General features: G+C 40.8%; 1 protein-coding gene across 6 annotated transcripts in view; it reads right to left on the bottom strand.

The window, feature by feature from the left end:
- Nucleotides 1–23,836, bottom strand: part of PRKG2 (protein kinase cGMP-dependent 2) — a 49,999-nt gene that overhangs the window by 12,164 nt on the left and 13,999 nt on the right. For 4 of the 6 annotated variants that reach the window (XM_071807932.1, XM_065836560.2, XM_071807933.1 and 1 more), the window contains 6 exons: nucleotides 18,155–18,670; nucleotides 9,816–9,982; nucleotides 8,003–8,116; nucleotides 4,085–4,190; nucleotides 2,765–2,828; nucleotides 866–943 (listed from right to left, as the gene is read on the bottom strand). In XM_071807932.1, coding sequence (XP_071664033.1) covers nucleotides 866–943; nucleotides 2,765–2,828; nucleotides 4,085–4,190; nucleotides 8,003–8,116; nucleotides 9,816–9,982; nucleotides 18,155–18,657 — 1,032 coding nt within the window. In that variant the 5' untranslated portion in view covers nucleotides 18,658–18,670. Of the gene's footprint in view, nucleotides 1–865; nucleotides 944–2,764; nucleotides 2,829–4,084; nucleotides 4,191–4,380; nucleotides 7,975–8,002; nucleotides 8,117–9,815; nucleotides 9,983–18,154; nucleotides 18,671–21,571; nucleotides 21,654–23,836 lie in introns of those variants that run through there. The other 2 variants (XM_065836561.2, XM_071807935.1) reach the window with 2 other exon arrangements.

Below are 23,836 nucleotides of genomic sequence, written 5' to 3'. Positions count from 1 at the left end.
CATTTTAGTTTAATAAAAATAAAATAAAATTATATTCATTAGTTCCTCAAACAGCATTTTACTGTTTTAAATTAATTTCTTTGTTCAAAAATATAACTGCATTCTTTTTTTTAAAAAAGTAAGTCTCGGCTCATACTGATGTATGGATTGCCAAATGGCCTAATTCGATTCTTCAGAAAAGGTCCATTAGTGATGGACAGTCATCATACACAGCCGCTACTGATGAACCTCCACACCAGCACACATTCTGCTGATGCCCACACCCATTAGCAAAAAACAAACCAGAACGTCTCCAGATAGAGACATTTTGGAAAGATATTTTTGGAAACCCCTAGTAGACATTTATTGATGAAAATTCTGCTTTTATTCTTTAGAATTGGCCTCCAATGTAACAGCCGATGGATAAAGGCTGATGCCTCACTCCTCTGGGACTAAAAAATGAAAGGAATAGACTCTGACTGAGTCACCTAGAATGCCATTCTCCCTTAAACCTAGGACTCCACTATTTCTCAGATATTTCACAAGTCTTTCACAAGCCCATCAGACACTGAAACATCCAGGAGAAGATCAAATCTCATTTACAAGAAACTGTTTTTACATCTCTGTTACAGTGTCAAGAGGCTTCAGGACAAACTTTAATTACATTATAATTAGAACAGTATAACATGGCTTCGTTGTGAATGGAAATTAGGCCACCTGAATCTCTGAAATGCTGCTCTAGGCTTTTATCACAGTATTGTGAACTTGACAGCATCCTCAAAAACTCTCCACACAGATTTTACTGAAGACCACATCCCTCAAGATAGCTTTTGAAATACAGGTGTTTGCATATGTTAATTTATAAATTAGTTTTAAAATATCTTACCTTTCCTTTTGCTATTATAAAGAAGGTATTTCCTTCTTCTCCTTCTCGAATAACATAATCTCCCTTGTTGTAGTACTCCTGTTGGCGGGGGGGAAGAAAGAGACAATATCATCCAATATATCATTAGCCTACTTGAAAATTCTGATTACTATGCAGAGCTCCTAATACATCTTGATGTTCCTTGACATTTAGCTTCCTATCTCCTGTGTATATATTGCATCCGATAATAATGTGCAAGCATTGCGCTATGTAAAGCATGACAGCCAATATGTAACGTATCTTAATGGAGCAGCACGTTATTTATTTTTAAAAATGCTAACACTGGTGTCATCCTTATGAAGCAGGGTAAAATGAAGAAAAAAATATCAAAAGCTCTTAAAAGAATTCTAAATCAAAATCCCATTTCCAAAAGTAATTTGGGGCTTGACACCTCAGTGGCAGTGCCTTAAATCATCTATTGCAAGCTACCAAGGCACCAACTTTTCTGCCTCTGCTAAGGAACCCCGCCTTCATTGCCTAATTGTTTAACTTTCAATCAAGCATTTTTTCCACACTAACCTTCAACTTTGTGATCTGTTCCTCATAAACAATCACCTCATTTTTTTCTCCTCCAAGTGTTTCCTAAAAGTTCTCCCTTTCCAGGAATCCTTGGCACACACAAAAAATCACTGCTTAGGATACTGATGTGCTAAGGCCAGTTGTGGTTTCACATAACCAACACCACAATCTCCTCATCCCCTTGTGCTATGGCCATGTATCACTCTGCCTCCTTCAGCTTGTTGGGACTGAGGCTCTCAGTTTTCTGAGGAACTTTTGATCTCCATCTGCAAAACTGCTCCAAGACTGGGGCTCCTACAGACCTTCCCTACACAAAAAGCATGAATGGTTACCGTTGTTCTTGGCAAATAACACACCTATGACTACATATCCAGCCTCTACCTCCAAAGGTTGCTGGCAGATGCAGTATTAAGACACACAGGTATTTGGCTGGTTTCATATGTTGAAATCCTAAGGCCTTTTCCCCCTTACATTTTGCAATGTATGGTCCAAGGTATATGGAAGTATTACATGATTACTTTGCAAACAGGTAAAGCGTGATTACCAAAAAAGAGCCAGAGACCTGGACAGCAAGTGTGTGCTTAATCTTGACAAAGAATAGATTACAGATCCTCTTATCTATTTTCTTGACTACTTTGATGCCACAGATATAACTTACTTTTATGACACTAAATGCTGCCAACCTGGAATTCCACTCTGACCACTCCAAAAACACTATTACATTAAAAGAAGCTTGGTTGGTTTTTTTGTTTTGTATGGACTCGATGATCTTACAGGTCTCTTCCAACCAAAATGGTCCTATGATTCATAGAACGGTTTGGGTTGGAAGGGACCTCTGGAAATCATCTATTCCAACCCATCTGGTAAAGCAGGTTCACCAGAGCAGATGGCACAGGAATGTGTCCAGGTGGGTTTAGAATGTCTCCAGAGAAGGAGACTCCACAACCTCTTTGGGCAACCTGTTCCAGTACTCTGGCACCCTCAAAGGAAAGAACTTTCTCCTCATGTTTAGATGGAACTTCCGATGCTTCAATCTGTGCCCATTGCCCCTCATCCTGTTGGGCACCACTGAAAGGAGTCTGGTCCATCCTCTTAACACCCACCCTTGAGATATTTATAAACATTGATGAGATCGTCTCTCAGCCTTCTCTTCTGCAGGCTGAACAGATCCAGCTCTCTCAGTCTCTCCTCATCAGAAAGATGCTCCATGGCCCTCATCATCTTTGTAGCTCTCTGCTGGACTCTCTCCAGTAATTCCTTGTCCTTCTATGATTCTATAATTCTTCATTATTTTGAAAGCTTACTGTGTACTATTTAGGAAAAAAAATAACAGTATCTTACCACCTCCAAGCAGTCCATGATCTTGGTTAGTTTATCTTCAGGTAAGTTTTTCAGTAGAGACACACTTCCAGAAAACAGAAATGCAAAACAAAAAAATTCCAAAAGTAGTTTTTATTAAGACTTATTTTCATTGTCTCTTCTCATCTATAAAATTTGTACAACCACATTTTGTAACTAGCTAAACTGGTATTGTTATACAAAACAGAAAATATACAACCAAATCTTAATTTGGAAGGTTCAAGCATTCTCATCTTGTGTTTTAGATAAACAGAACTCCCACAACTTACAGAAATGTGGCAAATATTAGTCAGTTTGTAAATCACGTTTGCATTTCAGTAGGGGGAAAAAATTCTAGTTAGCACATGGACTGCTTTCACAATTCAGTCATATAGATGTGATTAATTGCAAAACCAAGGCATTAGAGTAATCCAATAATACATTTTCACATGCACTGCAGAGACTGCAAAATCAGCTAAAAACTTCAGTACTGCTTGGACAAATATTAAAAGATAACCAACTATAGTGATGGTCTAGTGAACTTGCTGGTAAAAATGAAAGCCCCTCCCATTCTAAGCACTGGGACTTGTAAAAATTAGGAAATCATAGTGCTTGCTAGCTGTTGGGGCTCAGCAAGTAAGTATTTATTGAAATCAAAGATGGCGATAGGTGCAAAAATACACAAGACATTCTATGCATAGCTGGGATTGAGATCTCTATTTGAAACCATATCAGAATGGTTATTCTTTACTAAAGAAAGAAAATACAAAAATCAGCTAATTATGGTTTGGAACCTCTAATTTGACGTTCTTCCTAGGGAAAAGCACTGTACATCTCTAAGTGCTCCCGGCAGAAAAGAGAATTGTTCTACTCTCTGCAGATTCCCTAGTAATCTATGTTGGAATTAGTTCATAAGACAGACATGCCATTCTCATATTCAGGCCTCTAGGGGAAGAAGAATATCCCTTCATCTACTTCATCAGCAAATTAACTTCTAGTTGGAGGATTTAATTAACTCTATTTATTTAATACGTTGTTTTAACTTCTAGCCATGTAATCTTCCTATATGTTTGTTCCATTACTTAAAAGCGGTTAAGCATCTATACCTATTTCTTATTGTAATACAGGAGAAAACCAAACAAGATGAGAAAAATTATTTTGTGAATCCTAAAAAAAAAAAAATAAGAGAGGTAAATATTCAGGCTATTGAGGCCTGCATTAAGAGCTCTTTTTTTCTCTGTCTCCCTACAAAAAAGGCACAATATTGTGTGTACCTTGGGTAGCGGCCCAAATAAGTATGAGAAATAAAAGCATTTTATTTACCTTCTAAGGAAGTTTCTGTATTGCTCTTGTCTTGTTTGTGCAGTCACCCTCATGATATTTTGAAACACTTCTCTGTCCAATGCCCATGTTTTAACACTGGTGATTGCTTTAAGAAAACAAAAAACAACAAAATTAATAATGTTTCTGAGTTATTTGATGGAAGATATTACAGTATCAGGTCACGGTACAGGACAGATGAGCTCTTTCAAAATGCCCAAGGCCAAATTTTACAACATCCAGCATCTACTGCAATCAGACTTTTAAAATAATTCAGCTCCCACTTAACCAATGCTCACGGAAGTAAGATGTAGACTTCTAAACAGTTCCTCCACGGAGCATCTTCCATGCAGCTCCAGAGGCTGTGTAACCTTTAACACCTAGCCATTTACTACGAGCACAAACCGGGCTGAATGCTTGTGAAGATCTACTCCTCATGGTGGAGAGCCATTGGACTCAAAAGCTCCAATGTAATCTGTAAGAGCTGATTTGAGAGAAACAAAAATCTTGCTTAAGTTTTTCAAAGTTTATGAGGTAAATGTTGAATACTGTTGCTTGGATCTATCTCTAATTCGGATTACATGCAAATGTTTGTGAGATGTGCAATAAGATGTGAATAACAGAGGTCAAGGAATACATTTTGTTTCAATTAGTCCTGTGATCCTCACACACTTTTCCTCCAATGTAGCCATTTTATAAGGGAATAAAGGGTAATGAAAACATTATGATTGTCTTTCAAAAGGTAACCAAAATACTAATACAGTAACCATGCATAAGATGCAGCATAAAGGATGCAAACCACTAAGCAGCCTCTGTGTGCAATTATTGACACTATAGAACACGCTGCACTTACCTTTTTAAGCAAAAGAAGGTGATTCTAGTTTATCTTAATACTTTCTTTTAAAAGATGTTACAACATACTCAGCAGTTTTCCTTCTGTCATATGAAAGAATCAAACTGTTTTTTCCAGGATAAAGGAAAGCTACAGAAAACTGAGAGCAACTGATTTCCTCATTTTATCAGAAACACAAAACCATTTTTAGAAGAAAAGAAAAATGTCATCATCAAAAATTATTCACTGAGGTCTTTGTATTTAAACTTGATGTAGACATATGCTCTTCAATGCCATTTATCAAAATAGTTCAAAAACCTATTTTGGCTGCTGGAAGGGAGAACAAAGGTATCGCTTTGGTTTTGTTTTTCTCCTAAATCACACCTTTCAGCTTACTTTGCAGGAAGGAAATATGGCAAGTATCCAAGCTACCACAAACACATTGCCTGTATTTTGCACCTTAACTACAAAATGCAGTAATACAGTTAGAAAAAAAGCCTGGAATCTCAAAGATGAGACAGAGAAAAAGGAATTCAGAAACATAGCACTAAATCACATTCCCAGTTTCAAATTGAGTTTACTGCATGTGAAGACGCTGCCGGGCAGCAGTTGAAATGCTGTCTGGCTAAAGTCCTTCACTTATCACTTTTCAAAGACTGCAGGGAAAGGGTATCACTAGATCCAGCATTCAAGAAAGGGTTTTCATATATGCATTTCCTAGTCATTCTCAGCTAGTTGTTGTACCGCTCTTCCTCCACAGCAAGAAACACAGGAAAGCTATTAGGGAGGGCTAGGTTTCTGCAGTGATTTTAAACATCCTTTATTCAAATTTATGCACCTTTTCTTGTCCACAATTGGACAATTTTTGTCCCAACTCAAAAGCAATTAATGTTAATAAAGGTCTAAACTAGCATGATATCATACTATGCAGAAACTCTACTTTATAATGTTAATACTATATACAGCATGCAAAAAAAAGGAAAAATAGGGAACACATTCAAACGTAACAGCGTACTAGTAAGAAAAATAATCACATTACTGATGCTGTTCTGTTTATCAGGCAGCCACAAAAACAGATTACATGTAATAACTTCCATCTGCACAGCCAGCAATGATTAAGTGTTTAAATTGGGTGCAGGAAGACCAGGAACTTTTAAACTGAACACTTGTTTTATTCCATCTGCTTCTTTTTAAGTCAACATGAACTCTTCACACTTATTGGTGGTTCAAAGTTCCTGCAGATTTAGACAAGAACAAAAATTAGCCTCCAAACGAAAATAATTTTTACGGAATAGTGGAGAGTGGAAAAATTGTTAATTTAACCATATTTTGACAGTTACTGATCTCCCACAGAATAATTATGGCAGGCTACAAAAGGAATAAAGGGATATTTAATGGGTGAAGACCCAATCGTATGCAGGAAGAGGGACATTTTTATCATATCAACATTTAACAACTCCACCCTAGGCAGCCCTTAACAAAAAGCAGAAGCCAGTATCTGCCTCATCTACAAGTGTCTCACCTAAAAGTTTCATCTCTCCCACTACCACATTTGTAATCAAACTCAAATCTTCTTGAGGCCTGTATCTAGTGGAGGGTGTCAAGGGTCAGTACTGAGGCCAGTATTGTTTAATATATTCATCTGTTACTTGGATGAGGGAACAGAGTGCACTGTTAGCTGGGAGGAGTGGCTGACACACCAGAAGGCTGTGCTGCCATCCAGCGACGCCTGGACAGGCTGGAGAGTTGGGTGGGGAAAAATTTAATGAAATATAACAACGGCAAGTGTAGAGTCTTGCATCTGGGTAGGAAGAACTCCAGGTTCCAGTATAAATTGGGGAACAACCTGTTGGAGAGCAGTGTAGGGGAAAGGGACCTGGGGGTCCTGGTGGACAGCAGGATGACCATGAGCCAGCTCTGTGCCCTTGTGGCCAAGGTCAATGGCATCCTGGGGTGTATTAGAAGGGGGGTGGTTAGTAGGTCGAGAGAGGTTCTCCTCCCCCTCTACTCTGCCCTGGTGAGTCCACATCTGGAATATTTTGTCCAGTTCTGGGCCCCTCAGTTCAAGAAGGACAGGGAACTGCTGGAGAGGATTCCAGCACAGAGCAACAAAGATGATTAAGGGAGTGTAGCATCTGCCTTATGAGGAAAGGCTGAGGGAGCTGGGTCTCTTTAGCTTGGAGCAGAGGAGACGGAGGGGTGACCTCATTAATGTTTATAAATATGTAAAGGGTGAGTATCACGAGAATGAAGCCAGGCTCTTCTCAGTGACAACCAGTTGTAAGAGAAGGGGTAATGGGTTCAAAGCGGAACACAAGAGGTTCCACTTAAATATGAGAAGAAACTTCTTCACAGTGAGGGTGACAGAGCACTGGAACAGGCGGCCCAGGGAGGTTGTAGAGTCTCCTCCTCTGAAGACATTCAAAACCGGCCTGGACACATTCCTGTGTAGCCTCATCTAGGTGTTCCTGCTCCAGCAGGGGGATTGGACTAGATGATCTTTTGAGGTCCCTTCCAATCCCTAACATTCTGTGATTCTGTGAGTCTCCTGAGTGCCAGTTGCAAATGCCAGGTGCAAATGTATCTTGGCAAGACTCAGCAATTTAATGATACAGAACTAAAAGATGTACAAAAGCAATTAACTCCTACTTATTTTATTTCCTCCCGAATTTGGCTTTATCTGTTCTATTAAAAACCCCATGGTTCTAATATCTTTTCAGCCTCAGGGCTGCATTTGGCACAAGAGCGTAAGAGCCAGACACCATTGCTGCTACTAAATAACTGGACATTAAAATATAATTCTTCCTTAGCAGTTAGTTTGATACAGATCTGGCTAACCAGAGTACTTTGGAGATGCCTGATCACTTTTCAAAGATGGTGCTAGAGCCGGAATTATAGTAACGGCATAGCATTACTGGACTACCCAAGCAGAAAGAACTCAAAGAAGGAAACGTGAGCTTACTCTAGATAATCCAGACATGCAGATATCTATTAAATGAAACTTCAAAGAAAATCTAGATATAATGGGGACCTCACAAAAGTACATAGTTTTCACTTTGAGCAATGTTGTTATAATAAAACTTAGGTACCTTTCACAGAGGCTGTCCGTGTGCAGTTGTATAAAATGGCTAGTTCACCAAATGCCGTCCACACAGGTATCGAGGAGAGTAGTTTACTCTGCTGAAAAACTTCCAGATTGCCCTCTGTCAAAAATCATCAGGATAACAAGCATGAAAACTAGGCTCAACTGCACAGCATGAAGGGAAAACAAATCAATACATTTCTGGCTTTGCTGCTTCCAGGAACACAGGAATGGGAGCAAGGATACAAACAGTACTTTGAAACACAGTTACAAACCAGTAGAGACTTTTTTTTTTTTTTTTTATATTTTGCTAATCTACAAATCTGCTGTGGAAGGGAAGGAAAGCTGAAAGAAACTTTTCAATACTAAGAAGGCCATGGAAAATGTCCAGTCTAAATTCTGATGGGATAAACCTTTGCTACAACAAAACAGTCAGTACTGGTTCAGGTAGCCCAGTGAGGCGCAGGCAAATATGTCTTGAAATTCTGAACACAGGAGAAATAACTCCTGAGGTCTGTCCATGCACATGTATGTGTAAATACATGTAGCATGCAAGGGAGAGGGCAGAAAAACAAAAAGCATGCTAAATCCTCCTTGAAGCAATTGTTCTTGAGCCTTACTACAAACCTAGTAAAAGTCAAATAAAGTCTGAATTTCTTCCTAGGTCATGGCTCAAAAAAATTTCCCTTTAACAACTTCTGAAAGTTTGGCCTTCTTCTCTTCAAGACACTTGTTGACTTCTCAAAAAAGGAGTGTATTGTGCCAGAAAAATTTCTGAGTTCAGAACTTGTTCGTATTTAATCTGTTTTTCAAAATGTTATCATTTTTTCTAGCAAGAATATCACAACCCCATTATAAATCCTGCCTCCTCTTTTCCCTGTACCATCAGTGTCATCCTACCATAGCTACCATCATTTTTTTCAAACTAACCCGTCCATGTAAAGCCAGAAGACAGAACAGGAACTTCCCAGTATATACCAGTATGCTCCTGGTTTAAATATTCCTGCCTCAAGTGAACATTCTCCTTACAGCATGAACTCTAATTCATATGTGCCACTGGGCCTTCTAATGGGCCAAAACTGATGAATTATGCAAATTAATCAGAAATTGCGATTTTTTTTTTTTTAATGGTGAGATGATGAGTCTTCCCTGCAGGAGCAACTTTCAGGTGTTAAATTTGGGCTCCACTATGGCTGATCTGTAATTTGAGATTTGAGTTTAAGCACAGTAGCAGTCAGCACAGATTACTGCAGTGAGGTTACTTCTGACCCACTGATGTTGTTTTAGGAAAGTTTTCTTATCCTAAAGCTTTTTTATCCCCCTGCCCCAGGAAAAACAAGAGCTGTTTTTAAAAAAAAAAACCTAAGCTTTGAGAACAGTAAAATCAGATCTCATCTCTCAATTTCCAATACACAAAAAACTGGTGTAAGCTCTCATAAAAATGCTGAAAAGTAAGTTTATCTCAGAAGTGGCTTCACCATTGAGCAGTTTTCTGTATTTTAAATTATACCTGCTCTTCCTTTGGAGAAGAGAGGGATGGCTATACCTACAACAGAAAGGATTGCTGGCATCCAGGCTTTCGAAAATGAAGGAGGTCCTTCAAGTTCTTTCACAAAATAGCATTAAATCAAGTTTCTAACGTGCATTTCTTGATCTCCGTCTGTTTCACAAGACTCACAGGTAAAACTTGCATTGCTCTCAGCAGGACCAACATAAATTATTTAGGAGCACAAACATTGTCATCGTGGTTTCCTGCAAAGACTTCTAAATTACTTTCCTGTTTCTTGCACTTGTGCATTGCATGAGTAAGCAGTACTCACCTTTGAGCACAAAAATGTGATTGCCTGGCTCTCCCTGTCTGATGACATAGCTCCCTTGCTGGAAAGACCTTTCATACATACATTCCACCATATCTCGGATCTGGTGAGATTCCAGTCTCTTCAAGAACTGATTTTTATTCAGGGCATCCGTGATAAGCTTCTTCTCACTGGTTTCAAACAAAAATGAAATACAAAAGATCCAGCATGGCTGGGGTATATTATTCACCAGACATTCATTCCTCTCAAGACATTTCCTCTCATTTCTAACGCTCACATGACCAGTACCACTGACAAATCTTACGATCCTTGCAACGATTATGCATCCCATTAGCTGTGCCACACAATGGCCTCTCTCCTCCCAGCCTGCAGAAAGCATCAGGTTAGATGTGGAACGGCTCCCAGTAGAAGATGTGCTCCCCACAAAGCTCTACCTAGTTTCTCACCTTATTCTTTCTCCATTGCATGACTACGGTATATAGCTTTGCTTATCTGAATGTGAGAAATGTGAAAGGTATGTCTTTGCATACCATTGCCCATACAAGAACGGCAACCTGTTATATAATTGGGTCCACTTTTCTAACATTCCAACACATTCTTCCTAATATCCAGCAAAAACATCAATACTGATGACAGTAATAAGGTTAAAATCAAAATTGATGGTACTAAGACCTCATCAAGAGCTACTCCTTCGTGGTGAGGAAAGATGCAAGGAAAGAAAAACACCAAAAAAACCATGATTAACGGGTGCTACTGGTTCTTAGGATAATGTTAGAAGATATTGGTGGTGGTGAGAAAAACAAAGCAAGTTGTAAATGACAGCTATTAAAAAACTGACTATGGAGAACTAACTTCCCTTGCATCTGCAAAATAACACTGACACTGTGGCATTCCTTGTTCATAGCTACTAAGCAATTTATGATCAGAACACAATCACAAGGTCAGATTGCAGAGTACATGTCGAATGTTGTCCCCAAACTCACAAAGTAAGTCCAGGATCCAGAAGAGGCTGAGGGTTAGTGCTGATCCTTCCCACGCTGTTCTTTGCCCTTCATTCACCTCCCTGCAAAACTCCTCCTATGTCTGCTGTGCCCGGTCCCTTTGCACAGTTGACAAACAACAGGAAAAATGCTCCTACCTGAGTAAAAAAAATCCTGTAGTAGTCTCCCCATTTGGGACACTAAATATACCGTCTCCTTAAGAATGACCAGACACAAGAGAAGTCTTCCCAAAGCAGGCCCTTTCCTCCACTGCTTTTAGGAATTTTTAGGGTATAACCAAAAGTGAAAATATAACATAATGGCTTGTGGATGTAGGTACGCAGCTGTTAATGCTGACCTCTTCACTTGCTAATATTCAGCATTCAGGGAAATCAACTTCTGGTATTTCAGTACTTTGGTGAAGCTACAGCAAACCATAGCCATCCAAAGTTTTTTTCTTAAAAAGTATCACAGTATGTTTGGGATTGGAAGGGACCTCAGAAAGTCTCTGGAAAAGCTTCAGGGCATCTGTAGAAGTCAGATAAAAGGCAACAAAAGTATCAAGGACCAGTATGCCAGGGCCCTAAGGGCAGTAACAGGCCTGGCCTGGGAGGACAGCCTGTGCACCCTCTGCCTATTGGTCTGCATACTCAATTGAAGTTCAGGTCTGGGCATTCAATTCTTGCCTGAGCTATGTTAGAGAAAGAAGTGATTTGGGTTTTGTCATCTGGATAGATATTGGCCCAATATTGTAAGTACTTTGTTTCTGTCTCTTGATTGGAGCTTGCATCTGACTGATCTCTTCTTCTGTAGACCCTGTTGTCACCACCCTGCTCTGCCAACCCTGTGCAGACCTTGTGGAACAGAGTCCTGGGTAATGATGGCAGTCTGTCTTGTAGTCACCCCTGGTTCACTCTGCTCTTGTGGAGCAACCTTGCTCCCGCTGCTCCCCAAGATGTCACTTCCCACAGCAGTAAATACATATAAACAGGTAAACTGTACGGACAAGAACAGCCTACTTGTGTTGCTAGTGGAAGAGCTTAGTGGCTGGATTTTGAGATGGAGAAAACATGGAAAAATCAATAATGAATGAATCCACTGATAAGGACTAATCAACCACAACAAACCTGGTTGTACATCCATAGTTGGCAATCTATGAGTTCTGATTGACTTGCATATGGTCTGGGTCAAGGGCTTCTGAAAAAGCAGTGTCTTGAATCCGTGCCAGAAATTATTCCAATTATACAACTGATGCACTGACAGAGCTTTTACAGACCTACTGAGTAGTCTTCCTTTACTGCTGAAGTAAAAGATATATTATGCCTTTAAGTCTCCATCTTCCTAATGTGCGTGTATAAGAAAGCTACGTAACAAAATAAACACCCTAAGAGTTTTCTGAGGCATTTAAGGGTCACTCTTGTTGTATTTAAAAAACAATGCAAGGTTATAATCAAAACTAGGTTATGTGGGAAAATCTCCTGAGGAAAATCCAGGAATGAATATGAAGTTAAGGTAAGTAGACTTACAAAATTACTAGCCATATAATGACTGAAACTAAGTAAACATAATGAGAAGAGTCAAGAAAAATAAAATCAAGTATCTATAGTGAAGATTGCATTTAGAAATAGAGATCATAACTTAAGCTCTGCTGAAAGCAACAGGTTTATTAGAATATAAGCTGTAACTTCATTTTCTGCTAAAAACAACCTTGCTTATTTAATTCACCCTGGCTTGCCCCATGCACACAATACTGTAATAAAAACCTTACTGTAATGGCTCATGCACTGATACTTAAGAATGAGCACTAAAGCTTCCAGAACTGCAGAGGAGAAGACTACACTGTTTTTAGAGCTAAGGACACGTAATTACCATAACGACAGCTCTGGCTCTTGAATCATCTGGTCATGTAATTCAGCATGTTGTCTACTGAACAGTTTTCTCTCTGTTGTGTTCCTCAACTTCTCCTATACCTGTCCCCCTTTTGAGAACTGAGGGCAGGAAATAAACAGATGTCCTGAAAGGTGCTGGTCACTGTCCTGATGAATGCTACTGAAAGGCTAAAAAGGGACTGCAACTGTTATGATGGTAAGGTATTTCTTCATCCCACCGCTAGTAGGACTTCCCTTCATCACCTGGGCCCAGCTTTGCCATAGCACCCTTTGTCAGGCTTTTTTCCTCTCCCTGTTGTTAGCTCTTGTGGAAATGTTCCCCCCACCCCTTTCAATACATTCCAAGTCAACTCCTAGAAATATCACTTGACACTCTAAGAACGGCTTTTTGTAAAGAGAATTGGGAATTTATTCCCATTGTAAGACAGATGTCATCTCACAGGTACAAGGGTACAAGGGTACAACATAACCTTTGCAGAGCAATGCTTGCTCTAAATATTCCTTTTTCCTTCTAGAGATTTTTTTTTTAATATCTGCGCCATTGACTGGTAAGAGACATGCAATGTCAAGCGTCAGATAGTTCTTCCTCAACCGGATAACAGAAATGGGTCATGATCCTGAGCCCATACTGGGAAAGGACTTGCTACAGGCACCTTAAATACTGTTGAGGGTGAAAGCTTGGTCTGGAAGGACACAAAAAAAAATGGAGAACCAAGCCCTACCGATACTAAGACACCTAGATTCTTAATACTGTGCAAAGGACAAGAGAGAAAAATATTTTCCATTTGGAAGACTTGTTTGAGGAATCTGCTTTCATATACCATATTCGAACTCTAAAATCTTCAGGCTTTAGTTGAAGTTTCAATGCTCAAATTCCCATTAAGGAAAAACTCATGGTTTTGGGAAATGAGATGGATATATCCAACTAGCTCAAGAGATGAAATATACAAGAGAGAAATTATCCACTCATATAGGATGGGAACCATTGAAAGTTTCTAAAACTTTAATTAAAATAATTCATGCTGAGATACTCCAAAATAAAAAAAAAATACAACTCTGAAACCCCTGCTAAATTATAAGAAAAAAATCATGCCATTTGTTTTACAACTGCTTCTAAAAAGGGACTGGCAACACTTTGAACTCAATGCCAGAGGAAACTTCCCTTCTTTCTGAAACAGCTCATTTCACAACTGTGTAGGAACACTGTGCCATTGCCTCCTGCAGAAGTGGGGCTGCATTAAGTCTCTCTGTAAAGGGGAAGCAGCTACTTCTATCAGCAACTCTAAACACTGCTACAGACACCGTTAGGCTAAAGGATCAGTGTATTTTAACTACAGCATATAGAACTCTGTAGACAGTGAAGGTTATACTTCATCCTTTAACAGATGCCAGCTGTCTGGATTGGACCTACTACACAGCATTTACAGCCCAGGTAAGAAAACCAAATGTTTGCAGCTTCCAGCATTTGGTTGTCTCAACAGCAAGGTGATGGTGGTTTAAACAAGTTCATCTGTATCACAGGCTTATCTAAACGAGAGGCATAGTAGTGCTATATCTAAATTAGTTTAGTGCTGTGTTTTTTTTTTTTTTTCCCCATCTGTTTGCTTCCAAAGTATTTGGAAGATCAAATCATACTTTGGCCACTATGGCATCAAAAGCAGATCTGCCCTCACACCAGAAGTCTTGCCAAGGTCTTTCACTATTACTTGATCTACTGGAGAAAGTATAAATTCTTCCCTCTGTGAATATAATGTATGTATGTTTATAAAATAAGTTTTCTATAAGGGTAATTTTAAAAAGCATTCTGTCCAGGGCTAAGCTGTTACAGAGCAGTATGTAACGCTAAGGTGGCCGTGGGAGAAAAAAAAAAGTTAACTTGCAAATAGCAAATACTTTGGATATAATGTTCAAGATTTTTTAAAAAATGGATTATGCCAAAGGAATTGAGGTTTCATTAAAACTTGCATTTGTATTAAGTCACCCATATTTGCTGTAATAGTCCAAGATGTCCAGTCTTTCAAAGCCTAAGGTATGTGAACAAAGTCACTTTAATCACTGCAAAGCAGAATACAAGTACCCATTAATAAGACAGATTTAAGTTTCAGAACCTTAGCCAAAGGTTCAAAGACATGAATGCTCGGAGACAGTCTAAACTGTATATAAAACCAAAATCAGTCTGACCTGCCTTTTACACGACTACTTAGGCTAAAATAACAGTAATACAAAGCATCACTAAAAACAAAACCAACAAAACCCCTCCAAAAACCAAAACCAACAAAAACCTCACAAAACCAACAAACAAACAAAACCACCCAACAAAAACCACCTGCTGCAAAACCAATAATACAAGATCATATTCCACTATTTAATTGTCTTCCTGCCTAATGGACTATGCTCTTGGACCTGTATGTAAAACAAAAGAAAACTGACACTTCATTTTCTACCAAGAGCTAAAGCTGCAAAATTGTTAATTGTGGAAAATTAAGTTTAAAACCACTGGGTAAAATATAAAAGAGAATATAAGTTTAATATTCTAATAAAACATTTTTTATCTCTGGAATGATCTATTGGATACTTAGTATACCCTAGAAATATTTTTTTTCCTAATTTTAGCCCCTTTGATGACTTACCGTTCAAGAGATCAGCTGTAAGATGATGGAGGTAAGAATGGGGGAATGGAATGATTTGGGCTAGAAGGGACCTTAAAGATCATCTAGCTCCAATCCCCTGCCATGTCCCTGCCAGGGACATCCCTCACTAGATCCAGTTGCTGAAAGCACTGTCCAACATGACCTTCAACACTTCCAGGGATGGGGCACCCACAACTTCTCTGGCTAAACAATTCCAGTGCCTCGCTACCCTCATAGTAAAAAAGCTTCTTCCTTACATCCAATCTAAACTTAACCTCTTTCAGTTTAAAACTGTTGTCCCTGATCCTGACACTATAGGCCTTAGTATTTCTCTGTCCTCCTTATAAGTCCTCTTTATATATTGAAAGGCTGCAATAAGGGCTCCCTGAAGGCTTCTCCAGGCTGAACGACCCCAACTCTCAGCTTTTCTTTACTGGAGAGGTGTTCCATCCCTCTTACTAGTTTTGTGTCACTCCTTTGGACCCACTCTAATAGGTCCATGTCTGTCTTGTGCTGCAAGTGCCAGGGCTGGACGCAGAACTCCAGGCGGGATCTTGAGAGTGGAGCAGAAGGGGAGGATCATCACTGTCAGCCTGCTGGCTGCACTTCTTCTTATGCGGCCCAGGATACGGTTGGCTTTCTGGGCTGCAAGCACACATTGCTGCCTCGTGTCTAATTTAACATCTACCAGTAGCCCCAAGTCCTTTTCTGCAGGGCTGCTACAAGATACGGTTTTCTTCAGTCAAAATCCCAACTCTCATGTTTACATGAGCTCTTTAGTCAGTTAAATATTTGTGTTAAATTTATGTTACACTTAATATTTATGTTAAACTAATATTTTAGTATTAAAAGTTGAAGATTTGGTTGCATATCTGAAATTGGTTTTACTCAGTTTTGCACTGAAGTTTGAGGAGTAGCTCTTTTTTTTTTATACATATATATATAGAACACACAGCAAACTCTGTAATGCTAATTGCTCTGGCCAAGTTGGTGTGCTTCCTAGCACTAGATATTCAAACAAATGATTAGTTCCACTTCATTCTCAGATTACTCTCAGAGTAACAACAGCAAACAAATACAACTTTAATAGCCATCATGAAGATGAGAATTCAAATGAAAATTCAAGAATGTTCAAGTACTGAACAGAACAAAGGTACAAACAGAATCACAGTAAAAGCTGGAAATGGTGGGGAGGAGAGCAGAGGATGATGTGGTCCTACTGCCAGTGCAGTGCAATCTTAAACAGTCAGTTGTTTCCAGAAAAATAAACAACAGAATAAACGCAGGAATGCTGTACTCTAAATTGTTATGAATCTGTGGGATACTTATCAGCAACACTGACAATCTCTAAACCAGATTATAAGAGACGAAAGGAGGGAAAAGGAACAGAACTTCTCCTTTATCGTGTTATGTTACACAGAATGTTTCAGAAAAACAAGAAAATAGAGATGGCATAAAACAAAAATGAAAATGTTTTTAGAAGTGCTTGGCCACTGAATTGAGAAGGAAAATGTCCACCTCTGTTTCTATCGCATGATCGGCACTATATTTAATTGCATAAGCTGCAATATTTGGGTTTGATCTTAGCAACAAAGTCAGTGCTGCTCTTAGCTAATCAACTGGCTCTTCTCTTTGCTCTACTCCTCAATGCTGTTGTAATTCCACTTAAGAGCACTCTAGAAAACCATCTGGTGGACTGCAGTACAAGGATCATGCAAAGGTGAAGACAAGTAATCACTGATGGAACACTCTTAAAACAAATGGTTCTTTAAACTGTCCAGGTACTTGTGATAAAACCTTCATACAGTTCCATCACCCTGAAACAACCCTGTTAGCTGAAGACTTCAGCTCCTTATGGTGACTCAAGCAGCCTTCCTGTTTCACAAGACAGCTTCTAATGTGCAATGCTGGCCACGATGGATGGAAAATCGAGTCTGAAAAACTCTTAGGTCTGCTACACCACAGATTCAAATGTGCCATGAATTCTTAACACAATAGTAAAGATCCCTACAAATTTGAGGCCCTTAAGCTGCTGGCTGAAGTCCAGATAGATTCTAGCTACCACCATGTTAAAATAGATGCTCAGGTTATGTCTACACTGTAAGAGCGTTTAAAGTATGTTTAAGAATATCAGTCTGATATCTTTGCCTACAAGGTCAGCTGCAACTATGGATGTTTCTGGCTCTTGCAGAGGCTAAAAGTGTAATTGGATCCTAAGGAAAACAAGTAAAATTAGGTTCCTATACCATGACTATCAGAAACTGAAGGGCAGGAAGAATCTGATAAAAGGATAATCACACCATACAAACATTTCATTATATTTCACACCAGACTGAGTTGAAACTGGGCTGACAAACTTCCTATACAGCTCAGAATCCGTATCCATATTGCATTTGGGAGGGCTGAGGTGGGGTCACTTGCTCCTTCCCAAGCCATCCATGCTATAGAAACAAGAATCTGAACTCGTATGAAGACACCTGGCCTTCTGCCCATCAGCACTCCAGAGTCCAGCCTAAGCTGCAAGCACTAGCGAAACCCAGACCTGGGATGATGCTTAGGTTCTGCTTAGCTGGCAGTAAAGATAAATCCCAAACAGACTTTAAGAGTTTCCTCAACTAAAATATGGAGGCTACCCACTACTCTTCATCTTAAATCTGTGGGACATAAATGATTCTGGATTAAAATTACACACAAACTCAACCAGCATCTAACTACCGGAGTGATAAAGCCTGTATAGAAAAGATGGATGCTTTAATCTTGATCTATCATGAGGAGAGAATATCATTGTGATAGAAGTAATATCCTTGTAACACAACCATATAATTCCTCTGCAATGAGCTTACCTGGAATCCTTTCGGACCCTTGCTTTTTCAAAGGAAAATGTAGTTTGCCTGTTCAAATCATAAAGCCGTGTTGTCGGCTCTGCAGATACACCTTCCTTGGCTCCTCTCCTCCTATCAGCAGAGACCTGAATCCTTGAAGTCACTTTAAATGGAGAAGGCTGAAAAGAGTGCTCTCCTTGAGTGCTAACAACATCCTGCAGCTTGTTCAACTGTATACACTTGCTCTGAAGTTCCTTGGTGAGTTCTGCTATGACCCTAGTCTGCATAGACAGCTCCTCCTGAAGCTCAGTGACACAACTTCGACTCTCTTGCAACTCTTCATCTTTTCTCTTCAGCTCCTTTTCCAGTTCGAGCAGCCTGCTGCAAAGAACATCAGCTTGCCCATTGATGCCCAGACCCGAGTCCTTCAAAAACTTATGGTTTCCAGCACAGCCAATAGAGAGGTTTCCTACATGTCGGTTCGGTCGCCTCAGGTGCTTAGGTTTCACTGATCTGTTCCCCATTTTGTCCAGAGATCTAGGTGAGAAAATACATTTACAGTTTTATTTCATTCTCCAACAACAAGAAAAAAAAAAAGAATGGTAAGTAGTGAATTTAGTGTATAACTGGCACCTGAATTTGAGACCTACAGCTATAGTAAAGATAGTCAATTTCTTTCATCCTTTCTAGCCCTAAAAGTCAGAAGAATAAAGGGCAAAGAGAAGAGGTAGGTGGGTTGCTCGATACAAAGCAAATGATCTGATGGTTGTCACTTCTTTTTTGTGAGTTGGAGATGTGTAAACTCCTATTAGTCCGATGAAAATTCAGACAAAACAAACAGCGTGAAGAAGAAAAACTTGTGGTCTACTGCAGAAGCAAAAAAATGGTAAGAAGAAAAAAAAAATTAAAAGTTAGGTTGCTTCCCCATTGAGGAATAATTGAGTACACAGATTAATTTAGCCAGTGTCTGCGTATCTGCCTGGCTTAAGTGATACGAGATCTAGTAAGCGTATGTGTCAACAATAATTTAAAATGAAAACAAAAGATAACTTCAAGTGTTATGATCATGTAAGAACAGTCATACTGGTTAGAAGTAGGGTCTGGCTAGCTTGTAAACTGTCTCCAACCGTGACTATAAAGAAGATGCCCAGGAAAGGGTATCAACAGGATAAGCATGTAGACTGCTTGACTGAAATACTGTTTGAAATTTCAGATTTCCTCAGCCTGATATGCTTTATTTAGTCCTCAATGGGCCTCTAATCCTAGTACTTGCCCCATTTTCCTTCTAGCCCCCATAAACCTTGCATCTGCAGACCCTAGCAAGGAGCTTCATAGGTCTGCTTCTTGCATGAAGCACTACCTCCTTTTATTTGTCTCTTCCTGTACAAAATGAGGGATATTACATCTAGGAAAAGCCAGCTTCAAAAAGACTTACCTCTATTAATGTTTTCTATACTGTTTTGTAAATTTCTGTCCCAACTCTCTGCATTAATACTTTCCCAGAATGACAGGTCCTACCTCACTCAGTTCTTCCTCATATAGACATCACTCCAAACGCTTGACCAACCTTGCTGTCTTCTGCTGATGACGAATTCTAGGCAGTACAGAGGTGAGACCTAATTTACTCCTACCAAGAGTAGACAGCTGGCATTGATTGTTTCTGCAGCTCTATTAATCATTGAAAACTGGCTCACATTTGTTAGTGTAACAGCAGCACTGCTGTCAAGGAACAATTAGCTTGTATAGGGAATTACTCTTTTCCATTGTCTACGCATGAAAAATGACAGGAAAAAAAGAGCGTGGACTCCTGTCAGAACACCTACCCTCCAAGCACATGCTGTGACTAGAAGCCTTCAGTAGATTTTCATAGTGACCCACCTTTTTCCCTGGACATTATCTTTGGCGTATTTTATTGTATTGTGTTGCTTTTGGGAATCTAGCATTCAAACTACCAGTGCACTGACTGGGCAATCATACTACTAGAGTGATCAGTCAACAGGAGGCTCAAAGCAGCTGTTGGTCTGCCTCATGAACAAAGTATAGCTTTTTCAGGTTGAATCTCAAGTGATGTAGCTTAAGCTAATCCCTTTCGCCATTTCATTTGAGCCGGGGAAGAACAAGCCCCTGACAAGGTACGCTGATCAGATAACTAGAAATAAATTGGTAAGCTTCAGTAATTTGCTTTTACTGGTTAGTAAACTATACTTTTATCTAACTAATGCACAATTCTTTTCTGGTTTGCATCCTCCAATGGTTTAGAATTGTATGACTTGACAAGGTAGCTTACATGGCAAATCTAGTTTTTCTTGAAACAGTCTTTCCTCTCAACTCTGTCTTACTTATTGTGACTTCGCATAATATTCTTCTTTTGCCCCAGTTACCTGGATGTGTTTTGACAGCTGGTCCTTCAGCTCAATAATAACATAGTATGCCAGAAATAAAGGCAAATCTGTATCGCACAGGATAATTTAAATAAACTGTACATTGAGGTACCAAATGAAATAAAATAAGTCTGAAGAAAGAACTGAGTGTCACTGCATATGGTGCAGACAAAGATCTTAGCTCAGCATGCAACCGTATTTAAAATTAACAAAACAACCAGCCTCAATTAAATGTTACAATACATAGATTAAAAATGGAGATTACAGAATATATGTTATCACATGCAACAGGGTGGCAGTCTCTACTACTGAATGCACTGGCAGTCACTGCATTTCAAAAAAATGATATCACAGACTGTAAAATTGACCTCTACATAAGGATAGAGTGATTGCCCCAGGGCACAGAAAAAAAAATGCTATTTAGATTATATCCATAAACAGATCAGCGTACAATGGACCAGGAAGTGGGATCCAAGAGATCCCTGTTTCCACATGGTGCCCCTTATTGGCTACTTGTAAAGGAAACTCATGGCCAAGTATATAGTGGGAATCAATAAAAGATTGACATTACATTAATTCTAGCAGAAAATGTAAAACCTTATGCCTCCCAGGTTTGACCAGTCTTTACGCCTAAGTAATGAGACAAAAAGTAAAAATAGATGCTTAGATGCTCCACAGGGCACCTCACATGTTCTGTCGAGGGCTCTAGCAGCCACAGAAGTGCGGCCACGAACCGGGCAGACCCAAAAGCCACCCAGGAGAGAAGGGGATGCCGCTGCCCGCCCACACTGCGCCGGCTGCTCAGGGAATTGAGAGCAAGTCGGCGCCGGGTGCCCGGGCTGTGCTCCTCGCCGGTGCCCGGTGTCGCCGGGGCAGCACCGCCGCCGAGACCCCGGCCCCGCCGAAGTCTGGGGTTGCCCCGGGGAGGCCGCAGCTCCTCCAGGCTCCTCGGCCGCCGCGATGCACTCCCGGCCTCCCCAGCCCCCCCGCCCCGCACGCACCCCCCAGGGCCGCCCGGTGCCTTCTCCCCGGCCCGGTCCCGCGGGGCTGCCCTCACCTGCGCGCTGCTCTGGGCCCGGGGCCCCGAGGCAGGACGGGGCCGGGCGACGGCAGGGACAAGCTGATGCTCCCGCGCTCGCTGCGGAGCCGGGGCGGGGGGAGACGCCGCTGCCCGTCACGGGCAGCCGGGAGGTGCGGCGGGGGCGGGCGTGGGAGCGGCCGCGGCCGTGCCCGCCCGTTCCTCCCTCGGCGGTGCGAGCGCTACGGAGGCGCCGGGCAGTCCCCCGGCCTGCGAGAGGCTTCCAGGGCCCGGGGAGCCTCCGGTGTGGTGCCCTGTCTCGGCAGGCAGATGCCCTGTCCTAGGGGAACACGGCTCAAAAGCCGGAGGGACAAACTAGGCTTCACAGCCCACCTCACTTGGCAGACAGGTAAATGCAGGGCCCAGCTCGGGCTATGCCTGACAAGTGTTTGGTCTGCTTGCTTTCCCCTTTTCTTTGGAGAGATTCTGGCGTGACTATCAGGGACACAGCTGAGCTGCAACAGAGATCCTGCAGCCCTTGTTCTTTGAAACGGATCACCCAAGCACTAGGTCACAGCCCTCCTGCAAGTCACCTTCTCAGGTCCCAGGGTCTATTGTCACTCAGGCTGGGGCACAATGGCTCGCCCCTGCATGGAACATTGCCTCTGTGTTCAACATAGACTCTTGGTGGACTACAGGTTTTACAAGGGCTATGAGAACAGCCTGGCATGTATCTTTACAGTGATTCAAATCAGCTGTCTTCAAATCAAGGACTGTTTGACTCAAGATGCCAAATTGCAAATGAAAGGATTTTACAACACTGAGGAGCTGCACGCATACCTCTCCTACTAATGCTGTCAAGCAGACATGGTCTAATCCTAACCTGTAGCCTCTAGGACTCTGGCTGTCCAATTTTCTCCTCTACACTTATGCTCTCCTTTTGAGATGGTCTTACATTCACTCCAAATTCTTTCTTATCCCACTCACAAACTTAAAAATGCTGATCAAAAGTGCCAACACTGGAGGAGAAACACCAATGGCATTTTCTAAAGACTTTGATGGTATCTCTCCTATGTGCAGTTCCTGGCAGCTCCACTAGTGAAAAATCTCTACAAATGCATATCTACGAAGTACTCCAAGCAATTCCATCATGTGCACCAATGTCAGTTTGCCTGCCTATAAATCCTCTCCTGGCTTCAAAAGACCTCAGTATTCATCGTGGCTTCCACAATCACTGCCTGCAGCTGGGATGAAGCAGGTCACCTAAACTCTACAAGGACCAGCCTGAGAAGGGCTACACACTCCTTTACTTAAAATGGACTTCACAATGACAAAGACAAAATTATAAATAAAGATTGGCCACATGCATTTCACTACCTACTCAGTACCTCAAACCACAAATGTTACAGTGATCAGAGAAGCATGTAATGAGAATACATGCCAGCAACTGCTTTGCACTCCACAAGTGAGCTGCTCTGGGAAGCAGCAGTTCAGTGAGATTCCCTGAGGCCTGAGGCAGTTTGTCAACACCCTCTTTTCCTCTTGCAAAGGTCCATCAGAAATACAGTCAGGATTCTGGAGACTGTTCCCTGTTTATGGTACATCAGGCCTGTACAGGGTCTTGCTCTTTGTTGGTAAAGTGGAAAAGGTAATGGGTTCCCCCAGTTTGCCTACCATGAGCCTGCAGAAATTATTTTCTCACCAGCAGCCTGATAATCAGAAAGTACACAGCTACAGTGTATCTACCCTCTAATTTAAACTCCTGGATAATAAGGGTTACAACCGAGATATTGTCGAAGCAGGTTTAAGGACAAGTCCTATTCCACTGAAGTCAAAGGGTGAATTTTCATTTAACTTGCTACAGATTTTTTTGGTTCTGTTCATGGCATGTAAGTCACATTTTTCAAAAACCACTCCATTTTTAAAAATCCACTGGAGATACTACAACTAACTCAGCAGTCTGGAACTTAAAAGATGAGAACAGTTCACACATTAAGGACATCACCAACTAAGATTTTGGTAAGGAAAACCTGGATAACAAAGCACGACTAAAAGATTTAAACTGAGATTTTGTGGAAAAAACAACCAAACAGCAATGTGATACTCAGCGCTCTGTTTTCATCTCAAATGCACAAAGAAACATCTCTGCACTAAGATTTTTAAAAGTGAGTGGAAAAAATTAAGCTCTTAAATAAGAGACTTCTGTCACATATCAGCTGCAGCGACAACCTCAGGACAATCCTGAACACACTTCTGCACATGCTGCAGCTTGGGCACTGGGCCCAGGGCACATTGATTTCACAG

Source organism: Patagioenas fasciata, chromosome 4 (genome assembly GCF_037038585.1).
Source record: "Patagioenas fasciata isolate bPatFas1 chromosome 4, bPatFas1.hap1, whole genome shotgun sequence".
NCBI lineage: Eukaryota > Metazoa > Chordata > Aves > Columbiformes > Columbidae > Patagioenas > Patagioenas fasciata.
This window is presented reverse-complemented; position numbering and strand designations above follow the sequence as displayed.